Source organism: Piliocolobus tephrosceles, chromosome 5 (assembly GCF_002776525.5).
Source record: "Piliocolobus tephrosceles isolate RC106 chromosome 5, ASM277652v3, whole genome shotgun sequence".
Lineage (NCBI taxonomy): Eukaryota > Metazoa > Chordata > Mammalia > Primates > Cercopithecidae > Piliocolobus > Piliocolobus tephrosceles.
Window position 1 is genome coordinate 102,477,231 of NC_045438.1, and position 13,158 is coordinate 102,490,388.

Here is a 13,158-nt window from a genome sequence, read left to right on the forward strand (position 1 = left end):
CCACCTTTGTGGTTTTCTTTGGTTTGTTTTTAAATGTATTGTTGGATTTGATTTGCTGCTCTCTTAATTGGGATCCTTTTAAAAAATCAATTTGCTGGTAAGACTGGTTTGTAATTTTTTCTTTGTCTTATTATTCTTGTCAGATGTGAGTATTAAGACTGCTAGCCTTGTAAGATGAGTTGAAAGATCTGTCTACATTTTAGAGAATGCTGGGGACCAGTGAGCACTTATGTTTCTCTTTCTCCCATAAAATACATACTTGTTACTGGTAACTAAGAAATAGAAGTGAGCATAGAAGTTTACACTATTATTCCTAATTCAATATTGAGTAGTTCATTTATTAGTAATTTTCAGTGGTTTGTTACTCACAAAACTTTTGCTTCTTACCTTGTATACTGGTTTATAATTCTTACTAGGTATCTGGGAGTACTTCCACCATAGGATGAAATAACGGTTCCCTTGAATTAGAAGGTATGATTTCTACCAGGCCGCCTTGATCTTCTTATTCCAGTGAATAGTTACCATATCAGATGGATTGATTGACCCTATTAGGGGAAATAGGGTTGCAGCTACACAGTTAATGCAAGAAGAAGTATATCTTGAACCCATGGGATTCTGTGGCACCTCATGATATTGCCATGTTCAGTGGCAAAAGTTAGTTGAGATCTATTATACTTACCCTTCACAGACAAGATGACGAAGGGCTTGGAATAGCTCGGGAATAAATATTTGAGTTTGCCCATTTCTAGTACCAAATTCTGTTTCAGGAATTTCATGTGGCTGCTATTAGCAGTTCAGAAGTACCTGGATTAAATAGCCATATAGTATTTCAGTCTTACTTAAAGTAAGTATAGAGATAGGGTCTCCAGGGCTGGTATGGCAGTGCCATAACATCATGAGAGTACTAAGTTCATTCCTTCTCTGCTTTCCATCCTTAGGACATGATTTCCATCTTAGGGTCACCACAGATTTTAAAATGGTGCTAGAGTTTAAGCCATCATGTATCAGTTTCAAATAGGCTGCAGCAGGAAGGGGTAAGGTCAAAAAAGGGAATGCCAGCTGAAAGGAAATGGGTGTAGATATGCAACTATCAGTCTTGACTCACGAGTTTTTCAGCTGGATAAATAGATAATTTTAGAAGGCTTTTAGAGTTCCCAGAATATCTTTATACTTTGACCTCTAAAATAAAAAGCTTTGTAATGACTAATTATTCTGTCACAATATTGGCTAAGTTTTTCTTTGTCATTGTGTTCTGATGTAAATGTTAGCTATTTTCATTGGTAGTTGGGAAGGATACTTTTAAAAAAAACTTGACAATTTAAAAGTCTAAGGTATCCAAGTTAATTTTCATGTGAGCTGTAATTTAATGATATGTGGCTTTTAAAAGGTAGATTGTTGCTTCATATATGTTTAAAAATCTTAGGAATTACTATGTATTTTTTGGTACAGTTTTTGTCCATGACCTTTAAGTGGCTCTCTATTCACTTGTTTTTGCTAGTTCTTGATAAGTGGTTTTAAAAAACCAACTTGTTTCATGAGTTTAATTTCGCTCAATTTCTATGGACATGAGGCTTAAAATGTTTTTCTTAATGTGTTCTTTGATGTTAGTGGGTCTACTAAACCAAAAATCTGTTTATCTTGTATTTGCTAGTAGCAGTCTTTTAACAAAAACATTTACAAGTAAAAGACTATTTTAGAGAGATGTTAGGATATGAGAGTGTCATAACTGTTAGAGTCAAGAATAATTTGCCTTTGAAAATGGCTATGAGTTTGATGTAGATCTTTTAAAAAAACAGTTTTTCCTGTTTCATGGTAGTAGAGGCAGCAATATTTTCCCCCCCATTTACAAATATATAAACTCAACTTGACATTAGAACTGATCATACGATAAATGTTATAAAATAAATGTTAATTTAATTCTCTCTTTACAGTTCAACGTTTATGGACTAAAAGAAGAAATCTTTATAAAGGAAACTGAGAAAGAACAGTCAGATTATTAGAAGCTAGCATAGAAGGTTGTATCAGGGAAAAAAATATTTAGAGCAGTTTTAAACCTATTTTGAATCATTGACTACTAGAGGGATATTATAATCTGTTGAGAATTGTGTCTGTTCTCCACTTCATTTCCCCAGATGTTGATTACTAAAATCTTTTGTGGGCACTCTTACCAGCAACATGAGAATTTTGGTTGCCATACATCTCTTAAGTCAATAGCTGCCCCATTTTTTTTAACTTCTCAGATTAGTTTTGTCAATTCTAGAACTTCCTTATGTTCAATCATAGAAAGGTACTCTTATGTATGGGCTTGTTTTATTCAACACAAGGTCTATGAGAGTCATCTGTATCTCATGTTTCTTTTTTATTGCTGTTTGATCATCTTTTATGTGAATATATCACTCAGTTTGCTTATCCATCCACTTGTTGATGATCATTTGGATCATTTCCAGTTTTTGATCACTGCATATGATGTTTCTCCGAACATCATTCTTGTGAAAGAGTTAATGCAGTAGACCTAATATTGCTGAATGCTTGTGTGGTTTACCTTTGACTACCAGAAACTTAGCCCTTGGTGTGTTCTCTATGTTACTAATTGAAGGGTGGTTTTGTAAAGCTGTATATGGAACCATGCACTACCGGCTAGTTTAGATTGTTCAAAAACATGATTTTTGGTGAATTCTTGCTTTCCTTTTTGGAGTTTGTAGCTTTGGTAATCAAAGCTGGTTATTTAGGCAAATATGCTTGCTTTGCAAGTCTCCAATAAATGCCCTGGACTCTGCGAATCAACCAAGCTTCTCCGGGCAGAAGTCCTTTAACATAAGTTGTTGTACTTTATTGCTAGAGGAAGAAAATTGTTGGGTCATGTGATAGGTGTATGTTTAACTTGGTAAGAAACTACTAAACAGTTTTTTACAGTGTTGTACCTCACTCCTACAAGTAAAGTATGATAATGTTAGTTGTTGTTCTGCATTCTTGTCGACACTTGATATTGCCAGTTTAATTTTAGCCATTTGGATTTACTTTGCATTTTCCTGATGACTTACGGTGATGAGCATCTTTTAAAGTGTGCTTATTGGCCATTGTGTATATTTTCTCTTTCTTTCGTCCTTTCCTTTCCTTCCCTTTCCTTTCGTTCTTTCGTTCTTTCGTTCTTTTTGATGCAGTCCTGCTCTGTTGCCCAGGCTGCAGTGCAGTGGCACAATCTTGGCTTACTGCAACCTCTGCCTCCTGGTTTTAAGTGATTCTCTTGCCTCAGCCTCCTGAGTAGCTGGGATTACAGGTGCTTGCCACCATGCCTGGCTAATTTTTTTGTATTTTTAGTAGAGACGAGATCTCACCATATTGGCCAGGCTGCCCTGGTACTCCTGAACTCAGGTGGTCCGCCTGCCTCGGCTTCCCAAAGTGCTGAGATTACAGGTGTGAGTCACCATGCCCAGAAATTGTGTATATTTTCTAAAGTGAAGTATTGAAATCTGCCCATTTTTTAAAAAAGGTTGTCTTTTTATTGAGGTACAGGAATTTGTCTTATACTTTGCTATGCTAATTAAATATAATGGTAACTTAGGTGTTCAAAAGATTGTTTATCACACAAGATTAGGAGCACCAGGAATGCTTATAAAATAGTCATTAGGCTGTTTGGCTATCTAAAGGCCAAGCCCACCAAGAAACAGACACAAGTGGCATACTCAGACTGAAGCTAAACCTTACTCAAAGTTTTTGGTGTGAGGCTGTCAGCCTACTCAAGTCTGTTGTGCTAATTCAGTTTCTTTTTTTTCTATTTTACACAAATTATTTTATTTGATTATTTTAATCATAATGTTGGCATGGTATTTAGGGTGATTTACAAATGGCATTTTGTATTTAAGTATTTAAAACTTTGGAATACTTGTTACAGTTTTTTGTTTGTTTTTTTTTTTTTTACTTTAAGTTCTGGGATACATGTGCAGAATGTGCAGGTTTGTTACATAGGTGTACATGTGCCATGGTGGTTTGCTGCACTTATCAACTCATCATCTAGGTTTTAAGCCCCACATGCATTAGGTATTTGTCCTAATGCTCTCCCTGTGCCTTGACCCCACCCCCCAACCGGCCCTGGTGTGTGATGTTCCCCTCCCTGTGTCCATGTGTTCTCATTGTTCAGCTCCCACTTATGAGTGAGAACATAAGATGTTAGGTTTTCTGTTTCCTGTGTTAGTTTGCTGAGAATGATGGCTTCCAGCTTCATCCATGTCCCTGCAAAGGACATGAACTTATTTTTTTTTATGACTGCATAGTATTCCATGGTGTATATGTGCCACATTTTCTTTATCCAGTGTATCATTGATGGGCATTTGGGTTGGTTCCAAGTCTTTGTTATTGTAAATAGTGCCGCAATAAACATACGTGTGCATGTGTCTTTATAGTAGAATGATATATGATCCTTTGGGTATATACCCAGTAATGGGATTGCTGGGTCAAATGGTATTTTCTGGTTCTCAATCCTTGAGGAATTGCCACACTGTCTTCCACAATGGTTGAACTAATTTATACTCCCACCAACAGTGTAAAAGCATTCCTGTTTCTCCATAGCCTCGCCAGCATCTGTTGTTTCCTAACTTAATCACCATTCTGATTGGCTTGAGATGGTATCTCATTGTGGTTTTGATTTGCATTTCTTATTGACCAGTGAGGATGAGCTTTTTTTCATATGTTTGTGGGCTGTATAAACGTCTTCTTTTGAGAAGTGTCTGTTCATATCCTTTGCCCACTTTTTGATGGGGTTGTTTATTTCTTGTAAATTTGTTTAAGTTCCTTGTAGATAAATGTTTATGTCTGTTGGCTCTTAGATTTGCAATAGAAATGTTAAAACTCACTATTCTTTGGTTTGTAGTAGAAAGACCAATATTCACTGCCCTAAAAGATTTATTGTCACTATTAGTTGCTCATAATATTAAAAGCCTGCATAAATTTCATTAAATGTCTATAGTGCCAAATTCAGTATGTTGACATTTTGTGATTGCTAAGTATAAATTAACTCTGCCCCTGTGTTGATTATTTAGGGTCCTATTTGATTTGAGTTTCTTTTATCTGTATTGCATGTAGTGGGGCTGTTTCATAAGTGTCCTCCAGATAAATGAGATAAGGCTAGCAAATGTTAAGAACATTCTTTAACTCTAAAGTCATTTCTTCCAACACAATAAGTAATTTAGATTTTATTATACATCACTAACATGCATTTTTCCATATTTGTTTAACCATCTTAACCATTTCAAGTATACTATTCAGTGGTATTAAATATATTCATAATATGCAGCCATTGGTGCCATCCATCTCCATAACACTTCCCATCTTGTAAAATTGAAACTATACCTTTTTAATGGTAACTCTCTATTTTGCCTTTCCCCTCTCCTGACAACCACCATCCTACTTTCTGTCTCTTTGATTTTGACTACTCTCAGTACCTCATATAAGTGGAGTCATATAGTATGTGTCTTTTTGTGACTGGCTTATTTCACTTAGCATAATGTCCTAGTTATGCTAAGTTCATCTGTGTTGTAGCATATATCATTTCCTTCCTTTTTAATGCTGAGTAATATTCTGTTTTATGTATACCACATTTTGCCTCTCTATCCATCCATCAATCGACACTTGGGTGGCTTTTATGTTTTAGTTACTGTGAACCATGCAGTTACGAACATGGGTGTACAAATAACTCTTTGAGACCCTGTTTTCAACTCTTTTGTGCATATACCTAGAAGTGGAATTGCTGTATCATGTGTAATGCCAGTTTTCATTTTTTTAGGATACATCATACTGTTTTCCACAGCTGCTGTACCATTTTACATTCCTACCAGCAGCACACAGGGTTTCAGTTTCTCCACACCCTTGACAACACGTGTCATTATTATTGTTTTTTGTTAGTAGCCATCCTTATAGGTCTGAGATGGTAACAGTTGCTTTCTTTTATAAAGGAGTACAATGATGATCATTCTGTAATTGCTTTCTATAATTATACTGGTACTATTATTTTTCATGAATACATATAAACAAATGAATGTGAAAATACAGATTTTAAGAACAGGTTTCTTAGGCTTAAAGTCTCAAATGTTCCTTATTCTGTTTTTATTGTTAAAGGTACTATATCTTTGGCTTAACTTAAACTCTATATTGAATTTAAATAAATATTTTGACTGACTACTGGTTAAAAGTATTTCAAATCTAACTTTTTTTTTAAAAAAAAGCAGATAAATAGTAATTCCTATCAGTTAATGTTGAATCTAATTTTGAATATAAGAATTGAAAACAGGATCATGAAGAGCTATTTGTCCTTCCATATTCATAGCTGCGTTATTCACAAATTGCAAAATTTGGAGGCAACCCCAGTGTCCATTAATGGGTAAATAGAGAATCTAATTTTACTGTTCTACTATTCTTTTTACCTTTTCTCTGTTTTGATTTGTGTAAGATTGGTTGTGTAATACTGCATATTTTTTTAAACTTAAGATGAGAAAATTATTTATATCGAAAAGACCATATTATTTATAGCTGTTTCTTTAACTTGCCGGAGTAGCAAAAGTTAAAGTTCATTTAAATGAGATGGTTTATAGGAAGTTCTCAGCATTGTAGTTAGTACAGAGTAAGAGCTCATATGTCAGCTGCCACAATTGTTCTGGACCCAGTTATTACTATTGTTAGAAATTGCCACCTGTAATCCCAGCACTTTGGGAAGCTGAGGCAGGTGGATCACGAGGTCAGGAGATTGAGACCATCCAGGCTAACGTGGTGAAACCTCTTCTCTACTAAAAATACAAAAACTTAGCCAGGCGTGGTGGTGCACGCCTGTAGTCCCAGCTAGTTAGGAGGCTGAGGCAGGAGAATGGCGTGAACCCAGGAGGCAGAACTTGTAGTGAGCCAAGATTGTACCACTGTATTCCAGCCCTGGCGACAGAGCAAAACTCCGTGTCAAAAAAAAAAAAAAAAAAAAAATTGCTGCAAAGTTAACTTGAATTATAGATTGTTATTCTGATAGTACTGTTGATCTCTTGGGACATGGGACAGAGAAGGCTATTTGGGCATCATATGCTATATAGAAGGAGTTATGAGTAGAGGGAATCGGGAGTGAATTTGTTAAGTGAATATATATACACATATAGACAGATAATTATGATTAAGTACATATGTATTGAGTAAAACTTGGTTTGTTATTTATTTCCACAGCTTTATATTCTGTTATATTGTTCTGTGTGTTCTTCTGGATCCCTTTTGTCTACTTCTATTATGAAGAAAAGGATGATGATGATACTAGTAAATGTACTGTAAGTATCTTTATTTTAGAGGCCTCAGTTTAGGAAAGAAGAATAATATTTCCTGCTTCCTCAGAGAATGACATGACTGAATTTTTTTATAGAGCAGTGTTGTCTAATAGAAATACAATGTTAGCTAAATTAAAATAAAAGGAAACAGTTGAAATTAATTTTAATTATACATTGTATTTAACATAATATATTCCAAATATTATTTCAAATATAGTCAAACAAACTAGTAATGAAATATTAAGTTTCTTTTCTTCACACTAAGTCTTTGAAATTTGGGTTGTATTTTACACAACAGTTCAAGCTAGCCACATTTCAAGTGCTTTCTAGCCACATGTGGCTTGTGACTATTATTTTAGACAAAGCAATTCTAGATCAGGCATACAAAGTTTTTTCTGTAGAAGGCCAGGAGGTAAATAATTTAGGATTTGTGGACTATATGGTCTCTTATGGTGTTAAAAGTATCCAGAGATAATGAACATTTTATAATCCAATAAAACAGAAGATGAATCAGATGTGGCACACTGAATGTAGTTTGCTGGCCCCTGTTCAAAAGCATAAAGAAGGAGCACTTATAGGTTGTACTTACTAATCCAGGATAAGGCTGACTTTCTTTTTAGACGGGCGCTGTGGCTCATGCCTGTAATTCCAGCACTTTGGGAGGCCAAGGCGGGCAGATCACCTGAGGTCAGGAGTTAGAGACCAGCCTGGCCAACATGGTGAAAACTTGTCTCTAGTAAAGGTACAAAAATTAGCTGGGCATGGTGGTGGGGGCCTGTAATCCCAGCTACTCTGGCGGCTGAGGCAGGAGAATTGCTTGAACCTGGGAGACGGAGGTTGCAGTGAGCCGAGACTGTACCACTGCACTCCAGCCTGGGCGACAAGAGTGAGACTCCGTCTCAAAAAAAAAAGGACTGACTTTTTAAAAACCTGACAAATACAGCACACATGCGTGTTCAGAACTGCAGATCATTATCACTTAAGTATTGGTATAAACATCTTAATTAAAATAATAGTAAATATAATTCAGGAGAATCTTAGAAATATATTAATATTATATAACTGAGTTGGGCCTATCTTTCAATTGTATGGATGACTGAAAATCAGGAAATCTATTAGTATATAGTAATTAATAGGTCAAAGAAAAAAATGTATATTAAAAGGTATATGTCAAAATCGAACACTTTGTAATTTAGGGGAACAGTTGTACAATAAGACTAAATGAGTTAACATATGTGACGTTCTTATCAGTGCTTGGCATATGTTATATATGTATGAAATATATATTAATGTATGTAAGTATATATACACATATACATAAATACATAAATATGTATGTGTATAAATATAAATACATAAATATATGTGTATATATACTTACATATATGTATATATGAGTATATATACAAGTATATTTATACTCATGTATATACTCAAACAAAAACATGTGTATATTGTGTTGATTATTGTTATAAACCATTTTGATGAATTGGATTGGGGCATTGTAGATTCTGATTGCTGTCTGGGGGAGTATTACATATTCTGATAATTTTACTAAAGATGCCTACTGGAGAATCAACTATACTTTAGGTGGTTTGGTTTTTACAAGGGCGTAACTATTGAAAAGATTTTTAAAATCTCGTATTTTGCAAAGATACTTAAGATGTAGTATATCTGTTTTCTTTAAATTTTAAGGTTTTCAGCCTTAGTTGAAACCTTTGACTGTAAGCGTGTATCTGATGTAAAGGTACTGTTAAACTGTTGCAAGAACATTTTATATTTTAAAGGGCTTGCTAAATGTTATACTTTTTTCTCCTTGGCATCTAGCAAATTAAAACGGCACTCAAGTATACTTTGGGATTTGTTGTGATTTGTGCACTGCTTCTTTTAGTTGGGTAAGTCTTGGTTTTTTTTTTTTAACCATGAAATGGAAATAGAATTATTTGAAAAAAATAATAAAAGGATCATTCAGAAAAATCTAGGAAAGAAAAAAAAATGTAAAAAAAAAAGAACAATCCACTCTCTGTATCTCCAAAGAACAATAGCCACAATTTAACAGTTTTGTCTATGTCATTTCATCTAGACATTTTTATGTGCTCGAATGCATGCAGAGTGCACCTCCCTTCTTGCATGCACCCTACGTGTTTTAGTTTTACACAAATATATTTAAGTGATCTTCTAGTGATAACTGCTTAGACATTTATAATGTTTCCCCATTATTATAAATAACACTTTGATGAAAATCCTTGTCTGTGCATCTTTTCAGATTTGACCCTATCAGTCTTTAAATCTTTGTCAGTGAATTTCCTTTCTTAATTCTTCTTGTTTTTATACTTATATCAATAACATTTTGCTTATTTGTTTGTACATTTAAAATTTATCCTTGTTAGTGGAAGACATTTATCTTTGTTAAAAATAGGTCATTAGTCTTTCTTTTTTTATGTTAGGAAATACATTAGGAGTTAATAAATTTTTTGAAGTTTCTGTTTATAATTTAGTCTCACAATTTTCAATACATAACTTTCCATAAATTAAAAAAATTACTTATTATATGGAACTTGTAATAGGAATAAAATTGTTGAGTAACTTTTTGTAGTTCCCGGAGTTCTTAGGATGCATGTGTTTTATAGTCAAGTCATATTTTCAGTTCTTTTTACCTGCCTTGATGTGTCATGAAAAAGAGTACTTTTTGTAAGCACCCTTTTTAGTGGTTTTTCTATGTATTTTAGCTACCGAGTATATTTCTAAAGTATTTTTTTGGCTTTTTGAAGACAGCTAAATCTACTTATGTTAATTTCCCTTGTTAACATACATGTCCCTTGTATGTAAACCTGAATTATCTAGAGTGGGAATCAGCAGAATTTTCTTAAAGCCTAGATAGTATTTTAGATTTACTGTCTGTATGGTCTCTGTGTCTGTCTTGTAGCTCAGAAGTAATCAGACAATACGTAAAGAACATGACTGTGTTCTAGAAAAACTTTATTTATGAACACAGGCAGCCAGTAGTTTGCCAACTCCTATTTTAGAACATGAATGAGAATCACCAATAAAACTACAAATCTTTGCAACAGTCAGAATAAAAGAGTAGTGAATTAAACATTATTAGCGTTTCAGCCATCTAGGACAGTGTTCTTCTCATTACCATATGTAAATATTTGAATGAGGTGTGCATTTAGGTTAAGTGATTGACAAAAGGTCTTGAAATATTTTTGAAGGTGGCATATTCAGAGTTTCTTTTAAGAGAAAACTAGATAATTTTATGGCAAAGCCGTGATCTAAATTTAACTGATTCATGTAGCTCATACGTTTTTGGAACACTTATGTGTTGGATACTATGCTAGATCTTTGGGCTAAAGATAGAGGACCATGGTCTCTGTCCTCTAGGTTTACGTTGTGGAGGCATGCAGATTCATACCTTGAATTACAATGTTTAAGTGCTCTGATAGGAGATACATACCAGATGTTGATGGTAGAGGAGCAGGTTCTTACTCTGCCTTGAAGAATCAGGAGATCTAAGAGAAAGTAATACTTGAGTTGAGATTCAAAGGAATGGGAATTGGTCAGCTGACTTGACAAATAAAAAAGATGAATAACATGTATATTGTTTTCGTCTGCTTTGGCTGCCGTAACAAAGTATCATAGACTGGGTGGCTTAAATAACAGTCATTTATTTTCTCATGGTTCTGGAGGCTAGAAGTCTATGTTAAAGGTGCTGGCAAGTTTGGTTTCTGGTGAGAGTTCTCTTCCTGGCTTATAGAAGGCCACCTTCTCGCTCTGTCTTCACGTGGCCTTTCCTTTGTGCTTGCAGAGGGAGAAGGGGAGGGGGAGAGTGAGAGGGTGCAGGAGAGAGAAGGAGCACTCTCTGGTGTCTCTTCCTCTTCTTATAAGGACACCGATGCCATGGGATAATTAGGGTCCCACCCTTTTGACTTCATTTAACCCTAATTCCCTTGCTAAAGGACCTGTATCCAAATACCATTACATTGGGAGTTAGGGCTTCAACATAGGGATTTTCTTTTTTCTTTTGTTTGGAGAGTTGAGTACAGGGGATTTTATTGATAGTACATGACAAAGTGGTACTCCCTAGGTTCCTCCTCCTTCAGGGGATCTGGCACAGAAACTGTGACCAGGGGAGATTCTCAATGTGGTGGGGGACTGAGTGCGGCAGGGACTCCCCATCAGCTGAGGGCCTCTCTCTCCCTGTTGTGCTCTTGCTGAAGCTGGTGATCCAGGGGCTCTTACCCCTTGGAAGCCAGGTGGAACATGAGTTCCACCACCCTGTTGCTGTAACCAAATTCGTTGTCATACCAGAAAACGAGTTTGAAAAAGTAGTTGTTGAAGGCAGGCCAGCCCAGCATCGAAGGTGAAAGAGTATCACTAGTAAAGTTGGAAGAGAAAACCTGTTGCTCAGGGTAGTCGAGGATGCCTTTGAGGGGACCCTCCAACGCCTGCTTTACTATCTTCTTTATGTCATCATATTTGACAAGTTTCTCCAGATGGCACATCAGGTCCACAACCAACACATTGGCAGTGGGGACATGGAAAGTTATGCCAGTAAGCTTCCTGTAGCCCAGGGATGACCTTGCCCACAGCCTTGGCAACACAGGTAGAGGCAGGGATGATGTTCTGGAGAGCCCCACTGCTGTCACACCACAGTTTCCCAAAGGGGCCATTCATGGTCTTCTGAGTGCCAATGATGGCTTGAACTGTGGTCATTAGTCCCTCCATGATGCCGCAGTTGTCCAGGGTGACGAAGCAGTTGATAGTGCGGGAGGCATTGCTGACCATCTTAATGCCATTTTTGTACTTCTCATGGTTCGGGCCCATCACACGGGGGTATCAGCAGAAGGGGCAGAGATGAGGATCCTTTTGGCTCCCTGCTCTAAGAGAATCTCAGCCTTCTTCATGGTAGTAAAGATGCTGGTAGACTTCACAACATTATCAGCGCCCAAATCACCCCATTTAATTTTGGTGAAATCTTGCACCTGTAAGAAGAGGGTGATGGGATTTCCATTGACGACAAGCTTCCAGTTCTCAGCCTGGACAGTGCCCTACAACTTGCCATGGGTGGAGTCATGTTGGAACATTTAGGCCATATAGTTAAGGTCATTGAGGGGTCAATGATGGCAACAATATTCCCTTTGCCAGGGTTAAAAGGAGCCCTGGTGACCAGGCACCACTATGACCAAATCCATTTACTCTGCCCTTCACTTCCACCATGATGTCTCAGTGATGTGGCTGGTGCTGCTGCAAAGATGAGGCTCTCTATAGAATGGAGGAGCAGAGAGCAAGCGACATACGAATTTTTAGGGAACACAATTCAGTCTATAAAATATGTTAACTGGGAGGCTGAGGTTAGCATGGAGTATTTGAAGAATGACATAAAAAGTATGATGTGAATTTAGATTTCCCCTCCCCTCAAAAAAAGAAAGGTAATGTGATGTTTCAGGTGTTCCTGTGGGCAAGTGACAGGGTATGACATTAGCCAGGTAAGTAGACTCTGGGTCTTACATGCCATATTTAAGAAATTTTTAATTTTATCCTACTGAGTAACTGAAAGACAGTGAAGATGTGTATATATTTGTGTGCATGAATGCATGAAAGTAAATATATATGACTTTAAGAGTTACAGCACTGTGGGCCGGGCGTGGTGACTCCTGCTTGTAATCCCCGCACTTTGGGAGGTTGAGGCAGGTGGATCACGAGGTCAAGAGATCGAGACCATGCTGGCCAACATAGTGAATTCTACTAAAAATACAAAAATTAGCTGGGCATAGTGGTGTGCACCTGTAATCCTAGCTACTTGGGAGGCTAAGGCAGGAGAACAGCTTGAACCTGGGAGGCGGAGGTTGCAGTGAGCTGAGATTGA

General features: G+C 36.5%; 1 protein-coding gene across 1 annotated transcript in view; it reads left to right on the forward strand.

The window, feature by feature from the left end:
• LMBRD1 (LMBR1 domain containing 1) overlaps positions 1 to 13,158 on the forward strand; it is a 128,997-nt gene that overhangs the window by 39,082 nt on the left and 76,757 nt on the right. The window contains exons 4-5 of the mRNA XM_023230283.1: positions 7,195 to 7,292; positions 9,117 to 9,184. Of these exons, the coding sequence (XP_023086051.1) occupies positions 7,195 to 7,292; positions 9,117 to 9,184 (166 nt within the window). The remainder of the gene's footprint in view (positions 1 to 7,194; positions 7,293 to 9,116; positions 9,185 to 13,158) is intronic.